Source organism: Myxocyprinus asiaticus, chromosome 36 (genome assembly GCF_019703515.2).
Source record: "Myxocyprinus asiaticus isolate MX2 ecotype Aquarium Trade chromosome 36, UBuf_Myxa_2, whole genome shotgun sequence".
Taxonomy (NCBI): Eukaryota; Metazoa; Chordata; class Actinopteri; order Cypriniformes; family Catostomidae; genus Myxocyprinus; species Myxocyprinus asiaticus.
This window is the reverse complement of record NC_059379.1, coordinates 27,593,819-27,603,229: the sequence shown is the minus strand read 5'-3', so window position 1 is coordinate 27,603,229 and position 9,411 is coordinate 27,593,819. Positions and strand designations below refer to the sequence as shown.

The 9,411-nt window shown below is 35.7% G+C and overlaps 1 protein-coding gene across 2 annotated transcripts; it reads right to left on the bottom strand.

Moving 5' to 3' along the window:
• Positions 1 to 11: 11 nt before the first annotated feature.
• Positions 12 to 7,681, bottom strand: LOC127427079 (cerebellar degeneration-related protein 2-like). 2 transcript variants are annotated; one of them, XM_051674435.1, is made up of 5 exons: positions 7,401 to 7,681; positions 5,912 to 6,024; positions 5,156 to 5,304; positions 4,668 to 4,841; positions 12 to 3,166 (listed from the first exon to the last, which is right to left on the bottom strand). In XM_051674435.1, exons 1-5 carry the CDS (start codon positions 7,477 to 7,479, stop codon positions 2,401 to 2,403), a joined length of 1,281 nt encoding a protein of 426 aa, XP_051530395.1. In that variant the 5' UTR covers positions 7,480 to 7,681; the 3' UTR covers positions 12 to 2,400. The 2 variants fall into 2 exon arrangements, with proteins under 2 accessions (XP_051530395.1, XP_051530396.1); XM_051674436.1 differs by lacking the exon at positions 5,912 to 6,024.
• Between the last annotated feature and the right edge of the window lie 1,730 nt (positions 7,682 to 9,411).

The following is a 9,411-nucleotide window of genomic DNA, read 5'->3' as shown; positions in this document are numbered from 1 at the left end:
TTCCTAAACTGTTTTGTTATTTTTTTTTTTTTTTTTTTTTTTTTTTTTTTTTTAGTAGAAAGTGCCTCTTAATCATTCAGGGGATTTATTGTATCATTGTAGTTTAAATCTGACAGTTCTGTCTGACCTTCCCATACAGCTATATGTCTGTGTTCTCAAACTCTTGTACACCTCCTCAATATTAAACATCATCTGTCATGTCAGTTTTTTAAAACATTCCACATACTCAAAGACTCACTGTAAACATTGCCAATTCTGTGGTCTCATATTCAAATAGAAGAGGTTTTCAGCAACTTAAACATTTTTTTTATTTATTTATTTGTATATCATTCTAAATAAACACTGCAGTTGAAATCTTGTCTCCAATTTTTTGTTAAAATGCTAAATTGATCTAAATTTGAAAGGCTAATCCAAATCCAACACTCATATTGATTAATAAATTGATAACGTTCAGTTAACTGAAGAAAAATGGGTTGAATGTGAAATTATCACATTATTTTGGACTGTAATGCAGTATCTAATTCACATGTTTAAAGATGAAAACAAAATGCAATCTCACGCATATTTTGCCCTGATATGCAATGTTACATTAATAGTTTTGATGAGGGTACGGGAGAGATGTACCATGTGTTGTCTTTGTATTCCGTGTTCTGTTTTCTGTCAACCTGATAAAGACATTAGCTAATGCCATGCCATGTCACTGAAATCTTATCAAGGGCTTTGATTAGAAGCAGCCTTTCAACTGGGAGTGAAGACAACTGTTCTCTGTTGTCCTCAATCCAAAGTGTCCCTCTGGGTTAAAAGTCCATGTTGTGTTATGAACAGATGACCAAAAAAGAGGTAAAAACTCTACAATGATTTATTCTTTACTTGCTGAAAAGTATTTGCCCAGATTTGTGTATTTCTTGCTATACAACTGGAATTTATGCAGAAAAAAGTAATCTGTCTATAATTTCCACTACAAGCTGAAAGGTCATGAAGTGGTGCAATCTCATGATACTCAAGCTGTTAAGACACATATACTGCAGTTTGATAAACTCTGTTATAGAAGTACTGTCTGAATGAACAGCTCTGACGTAAAGCAACAGTATTAACATCCAGAACAAACAGTAAGCTATGAAGCACTTTAGTTTCATCTCCCTAATAAATCTTTTCTCTTAGTAGATCCAACAGTGCACAGATTTATGGAGCCTTGGATCCTGCCACAGATGAAAACAATTCTGACTTTACGTCTCACTATCTTGCAACTGTGAGAAATTTCCCTCATCCATGTCAGGATCTGCATTTAAATAATAATAATTATTATTATTATTTTAAGACATATGAGTTTTAATTTCAGAACAAAATTCCAACAAACTGAATTAAGCTTTAACAAAATACAATTAAAAAAACTAAATATTTTAAGTTTTATTAACTTAATTTTTAAAAAAAATTACACAATTCGATTTGATGGATTTTTTTAGGAAACTGAAATGCGTAAATCTTAAAGATAGGTGTGGCTTCCATACAGATCAGTTATGACAAAAATGTAAATGTCAAGATCATGGACGGATTACATCACATTTCACCCCAAAATCAAAAGACAAAAATAAGAAATTATATTTGCAATAAAGAAAATCACATCTATTTTTGTGCCTTTAAGATTTAAGATTTGAATTGTGATATTACAGTATTTTCATGACAATTAGGCCCTCCATTGTCTTTACTGCACCACATAAGGATGAATGAGAATTACAAACATTAATAAAATAAAATAAATTATTTATATTCATTACTGGAAGGAAAAGGCAAGAAATCTTAATGGTACAAAAAGTATACTTCCTTTTCTTAATGCAAACGTTCTTTTCATTTTTGGGGGTTCGGGGTAAAATATGACCTGGACATGTTTTTGTGAGATTCAGTTTACAATTATACATTTGTCAGATGCTTTTATCAACAACAACTTACAACATATTCAAGTTATATGTTTTATCTGTTTGTGCATTCCTTGGGAAGCAAACCCATGACCTCGACGTTGTTGGTGCCATGCTCTACCAGTTCATTCACCCATTGTAAAAATACACAAATAATCACTTACATTACTTACTTTTAAGTTTCCAGAAGTCGCTTTTTGTTTGCTACATTAAAAGCATTTACAACTTGCATTTATAAAAGGGCTTTCTAAATAGTCATCATGGGATATACTGTATACATGTACATTTCACTGAGTGCAGATAAAAGCAGATTTGATTTTTCAGGTGTGTTATCGTGTTCTGTCACCTTTAAGGTCTCTACGAGTTCAGCTAGCCAGCTTACTAATGAATTATTCCAGTCAGACAGACTAAACACCCTTTGGCAGTGAAGGCAGGTTCAACTATAGCACATGCCTGGAAAATCTCTGTAGACGCAGAGAGTTGTGCCTTATTCAACCTGACTGGGCTTCATCCTATTTTCCTTCAGGTCCTTTTTGCTCTTTTGAATAAAGGTGAAAATCTCCTGGAACAGGGCTTTATACTCAGGCAGCTGGGCATCGTCCTGTGTGCTTGCACTCTGGGAGTGTGTGTGGGTTTGGACAGAACTATTGGCTGGTGTCTGCACAGCTTTATGGTTCTGTGGCAACATCCCGCTCTCACAATGTCGCAGTAGCGTGTTGTATTTCTCCTGCAGGGCGGTGTATTGGGCATCCACCTCATTTAGAAGCGAGATGTTGTGATGCTTCACCTCCTCGATGTGTTGAAAACAGCCCCGGCCATTCTCGCTGACACTGTCTGTTGCCCCTCTCTCGTCGCAGACGAAGCTACGCAACTGCCTCTCACTGCAACAGCGCTTTAGACCACATACCCTATGTTTGACCACGCCCACTTCTTCCTCTGATGAGAGGAACACTGTGTCTGGCAGGAGGGTTTGGGTGCTAGAGCGCAAAAGAATTCGGAGCTCCTCGACTTCTGTCTCCATCTCCACCAGGCGGTCCTGGTAGTCTCCCAGCAGTGCCAGTTTTGGCTCCAGTTCACTGAGCTCGTGTGCCAGAGCGTCAGCTTCCTGCTCCGCGGCCTCTCTCAGAGTGCGCTCTGTGCTCAGCTGGGCCTGCAGGGAACTGATGGAGCTCAGGAGGTCCAGGTGCTCCTCCTCCTGTTCCTCCTTCAGAGAAGAACGGCTGGCATAGAAGGAGTGCTTATAAGAACAGTACCTGAGAGAAATGTAGCATAGTAGAAATTAGAACTATCAGATAAATCAAGATTGAAACAACTGGACAGTAAAGAAATGATTTCAGAGCAAAACACGTTCACAACACAGCTTTGATTATAATGAGTCTGTCTGGGCAAATGTTAGAAAATATTGTTGTTGGTCTCGTTTATTTATTCATTTCTTTCTTTTTTGCTAAAAGGAATAGTTCACAAAAAAAGGAAAATTCTCTCATCATTTACTCACCTTCATGCCATGTAGATGTGTATGACTTACTTTCTTCTGCAGAACACAAATTAAGATTTTTAGAAGAATATCTCAGCTCTGTAGGTCCATACAATGCAAGTCAACAGGGTTGAAAATTTTGAAGCTAAAAAAGCACATAAAGGCAGCTTAAAAAGTAATCCATACAACCCTAGTAGTTAGATCCATGTCTTCAGAAGAAATATGATAGGTGTGGGTGAGAAACAAATCAATATTTTAGTCCTTTTCTCTTATTATTCTCCAGCTTTGACCAGCCCCCACCAGTACGTAGTGTAGCGATGTGCATGAAGAATGCAAATCGCCAAAAAATCAAAAAAAGAATGTGGAAGTGAAAGTGGAGGTTTATAGAAGAAAAGGACCTAAATATCGCTTTCTCACCCAGACCTATCATCGCTTCTGAAGACATATATTTAACCACTGAAGTTGTATGGATTACTTTTACGCTGCCTTTGTGTGCTTTTTGGAGCTTCAAAGTTCTGGTCACCATTCATTTGCATTGTATGGACCTACAGAGCTGAAATATTCTTCCAAAATCTTTGTTTGTGTTCAGCAGAGAAAAAATGTATATATCATACACACCTGGGATGGCCTGAGGGTGAGTAAATGATGAGAGAATTTTCATTTTTTTCTGAACTATTCCTTTAACTCAACATGTTTAAACCATATCCATGCTCTTTATATGGCCACAGCAGAAGATTAAGCAGAGCCTGGAAGGCCTTTCTGAAAAATGATTTTCAAGACAAGTATTTTTGTCTTGTTTTCCTGTTAAATTATCTAAACATTCTTGAAACGTGATTTATTTACTTGTCAATTAAAATGGCATAAGATATCGAGTCTTGTTTTAAGAGAAATTGGACCAAATTTAGTGAACTTTAGACTTAAAACATGAAAAAAAAAATATATCTGCCAATGGGAAATAAACTTGTTTTCCCTTTGAATTAAGTTTATTTTTCTTACCCCATTGACAAACAGTTTTTTCTAGTTTTAAGAATACTGTAAATCCCGCTAAATTCAGTCAGATTTCTCTCAAACAAGACTTCTTGAAATCTTAAATAAATCACTTAAAAATAAATCACGTTTTAAGAATGTTTAGATATTTTTACTGGAAAACAAGACAAAGATACTTGTCTTAAAAATTAGTTTGTTGGTTTCATTCATTTGATCTGGCAGACACCAGGATGTAGACAAAGCAAATAATTGGGTTTTTAAAATAGAACAAAAATGCATGAAAGAAAACTTACTTGTGTAATTGGCACTGCTTTTTGTTGCATGTGAAACCTTGATCGTAACAAGGTTGTGGGGGTTCCAAGTGTGCACTGGGCCGGGTCTGTTCAGCAGAAACCAACTTCTGCTCTTTAACGTCTCTCTGGAGCTCTTCCACCTGTGTCTGCAACCCTTCCACAGTCTCTGTGAGCCTACCGTGATGAGATACATGATTTAAAGCATGTGCCGGGTCTAAGGGTGGGGCTAGGGGGGAGCCATTTCTCCCATAGATTTGTTTCGAGCCCCTCAGAAACTTCTGATGCCCCTGCCCTGACTGATAGCGAAATGATCATGCAATCATCCACCCCCCGGACTGACAGTGAAACAATTATCTTTGCCCAACCCCCCCACCTCCCCAAAGGTTGCATCCTAGGACCGGCCCTGATTTGAAGCATGTATTCTTGGCTTAATACATTCAATTCTGTTTATTTTTTGAAGTGTTTGTGTTTCTGGTTTTGTGTCTTACCCTTCAATTTTGAGCTGGGCCGCACGGTTCTCCAGAACCAGTCTTTGGTTTGTCTGCTCCAGGTCTCGTGCCGTAACGTCCAGCTGCTCGTAGACTTTAGCATGCTGATCATTCACTGACCGCAGCAAATCTACCTGTTTGGACAAATACTGAACAAAGAAGAAAAGGATTAGAACAATCTCTAATACACAAGTTCAAGTACCCCTGTCTCTTATATGAACTCGAGAACAGTGGATAGATCAGTCATGTCAAAAATTTAAAGCAAAAATTTTCTGTCCGGGAAAATGTGTTTTTTACTGTTGATGTGATTTTAATGCAAAGCCTATAAGTCGACTTCAAGTTAGGGTTTTATTTGAACAGTTTAACTGTTGCAACATCCCTAATGGCTATCTCTTCCAGTCATCTACATACAATAAATCTGGACATTCGTCTATCAAGCACTGATTGTACTTCCAAAATCAGGCAGGCTATCTGGCGAATCACTAAAATGAAGATTTATACACCCATATACTCAGTTAATAATTCAAACTTCAGAGAAGCTCAAGCGCTCTAGTGAACTTTGTAAATAAATAATTTGTCTGTTCTTCTTTTTGTGGAGGTTTTCAACCATCCAGGACAGAAAGTCAACCTGCTTTTAAATCTGTAATGATTTAAAAGTCAAATGATAGTGATAGATGGATGGATGGATGGATAGATAGATTTTCTATAATTTGCTTATCCTACAAAAATAAAAACAAACAGATAAAAGTTGTATACTTCTATTTCCTGTAGCTGTTCCTGGTTCGTGGCGTACATCTGTTGGAGTCCCTGTTCTAACTCTCTGTTCCGCTCCAGCAAATTTTTACCCAATTCAGCAGCCAATTGAAGATCTGCACAACGAGTAGGAGAAAATCAAGAGAATGTCTTTGACTTTCCATGATGGATATTCACTCAAAAAAACGATCTATTCACTATCATCAGTTCTAATGAATCCTCCAATGCTCATATTACAAAAAAATAAAAATAAAAAAAATAACTTGTAACCCAGGGAACTTAAATTAACTGAGTTGATTCAGCTAAAAAAGGGTATTGTTAACTTGAATTAATCCATGTGCGTTCTGACAACATGAATATTTTTTTTGTTTGGTTAACTGAAACTGGACAGAGGATTACTAGTTCCCAGATTTTGTTGTGTTTACTTGATTCAGTTAAGTTCCCTCCACTTGAAGCATTTAAGTAGAAATTAGACAGTAATCGTAACGTAAGAAAACTCATTTCAAATATGTGGAACCATTGTTCATAACTGAATCAAGTTCAGCCAAAGAGTAATTTTTTTGTGTATTGTAAAGGCTTGTTGAACTAAGTTATAGCCCTTATGTTTCTCGCTAAGAGTAAAAAACAATCAACAACCATAACTGAACAAGTGCATCTTACACATTCAAACACGCCAATGATGTAAATGAAAGAAAGCTTTTTTTTATTTTGAGAGCTAAAATGATACTTGTACTCTTAAAAATAAGGGTTGCAAAAAGGGGTTTTCGCAAAGATGCCATCGAAGAACCATTTTTGGTTCGTCAAAGAACCTTTCAGTGAAAAAGATTTTTTTTTTTTCTATTACAAAGAACATTTTGTGCAATGGGAAGGTTCTTCATGGAGGAAACAACCATGCTGATTAAGAACCATTTATTTTTAAGAGTGTATTTTAAAATTTCTAATACTATTTCCAGTACATTTCAAGGATAAATGAAACTGTTTCGAATAATTTTACTTTTATACTGTTTATCTATGCACAACAATACATTTATTTGAGAAGTATGATTAATCTTGCATTTATTTGGATCATGTTTCAGCTTCCACTATCAGGCAATGTTTAGTTCTCCTGTTTCATAACTCAGGAAACTTCCCTTTACCCATCTGATTTACAGTGTCTGTCAGTCTTCATTGTAAAGTTGCAATTCACTGAAACTTACTCTCAGACAGGATGTGGTGCAGGGCCATGAACAGAAAACTAAAATGTTCACCACTCATTTTCATTGTGCATCAGTGTTGTTTTTAGGTTGAATTAGATTTCCAAACAGAGATAAGCCAAAACACAGAGACTAAATGCAGGTACATACTTACAGTAATCAATTTACTGACAACAAATTAAGACACTATATAGTGTTTTCTGTATAATGCACCCCATATTCATTCAATAAGTAGCTATTATTAACTTAGTTCTTTGGCTATATTATTATACCAGTACATCTGATAAATAATTACTTACCATGTTCCAGATCTTGATGGTCGTACCATGGTTCTTCCTCTTTAATATCAAATTCTCCTTCTATCATGTCTGTGAGCATCTTTAGTCAGAATAGCAAAATTTGTACTTTTACTAAACTTTAAGTTTTAGTATAGTTTATTTCCTGGCAGCAAATGTATATTATTTTCTTCCCTTTTATAATTCTTAAAATGATTTCATTAAGAAGTATAAGGGATGTGTATGAACAGTAATCTCAGTCTGAGTCTGAATGAGGAGAGGTTTGTTCTGCTCTCAGCAGCAGCGCGCGCAGGAGGAGGATCTCAACGTGGCACGCGCTCTTTGTACTTTGATGGCATTGTGACGTATGGACGCAGTCTTTGCCAAGTCTTCTCAACAGGTCAATGCAACGATTGACTTGATACAGTGTAACCTAAATACAGTTGTTTCTATGTATGCGTGTGCACAGTCGCTAGGTGCTGTATTTTTTTTTTGTTTGTTTGTTTGTTTGTTTTTTTTGTCTATGCTTTTGCAAAAGTCCTAAATTTGTAATCAGTAAAAGCCCAAATAGATATAATAACAGGTCTAATATAAATATAAATATAGCATTTACGAATTACTACATATACATTTGTATTAATAGGTCTGAAAAAGTAGTGAAATAACACATAGCTACTATAATCCACAATGCGATTGTGGGCTTGCAGTAAACTTGTATGCTCATATCTACTGTTAACTCACTTCAGACGATCTTTGAACCTTTGTAAAATGTGTAGGCAACAATGGATTTCTGATCTTAAATTGTGTTTAAAAATGCTAATTTATTTTACAGTAATTTATTTTAATTTAATTTAATTATCTGGTCTTAATTTAAAGCTACAATTTTTCTTACTATATTTGTTTCTCAATAATGCCCGATTACTGGAATTAAATTGTCAATAGCTACAGTTCATATTACAGCTGCAATGCGCCACCTAGTGGCAGTATGGGTTAGACTTGTGCTGTAATTTTATATATATATATATATATATATATATATATATATATATATATATATATATATATATATATATATATATATATATACACACACACACACACACCCACACAATTATTTCATATCACACTTGCTAAAGTCCTTTGGCGTGCTTGGAACTTTAACAGAAATACTTACAGAAGTCAGTTCACTGAGTGCAAAATAATATTAAATACTGATCATTTGTGTGATAGTCTGTGCTTGTGTGATTTGTTATTCTTTTTCAGTAGACTCCCTCTTTAAAAGAGGTCTTTACATGATAAATGTGGTAGAACCAAAGTTTCTTTCAAGGCAAGTCAGTCCACACGTGGCCATTTTGGAACGCCCCCGAGCAGCTATTTTCTATGGGTACTAGCAGCATAAAACTCCTATCTTCTTGAATGGGGAAAGACCGAAATCTCCAAAATAGTTGGTCAAGATTACAATCAAAGAACATATTTCAAATCAGCAGTTAAATCTGACAACAACAGAGCGCAACAGTCTAGTTCCGGAAGTAAAAATCCCATTCATTTTTTCCATAGACTATTTAATTTTTGCTGATAACATACAAACCTTTTAAGACAGACCTACCGTGAGCTCCGAGGTTGTTCATTGATGGTATATGCTTCTGTTCAAGACATCAGTCTGTTATTTTAACTTCACTGTTTAAAAATCGTGTTTAATAGTGGAGTTCTTGGTGAACAACTACACTGCCTGCGGTCCAACAGATGAAGATCCACCAATCAGAGAACTGCGGATAAGAAAGCCCGGCAAACAAGCCCAGCAGCGACCGCCTACTTCCATGCCATGACACACTGTTAAGTTGTGAGTTTGCTACTTATATATTTGTATATATTGGAATATTTTGCAATAAACATAAACTATATTTTTTCTATACTTAAAATCAACAACCTAAAATGAATAGTTTTATATATCCATCATTTTATTTTTATTGCGTCATTTGCAATGCTTCATGGGATTGTAGTTTGTGCTCTCGTGAAAGATGGTAAGTGCACAGTC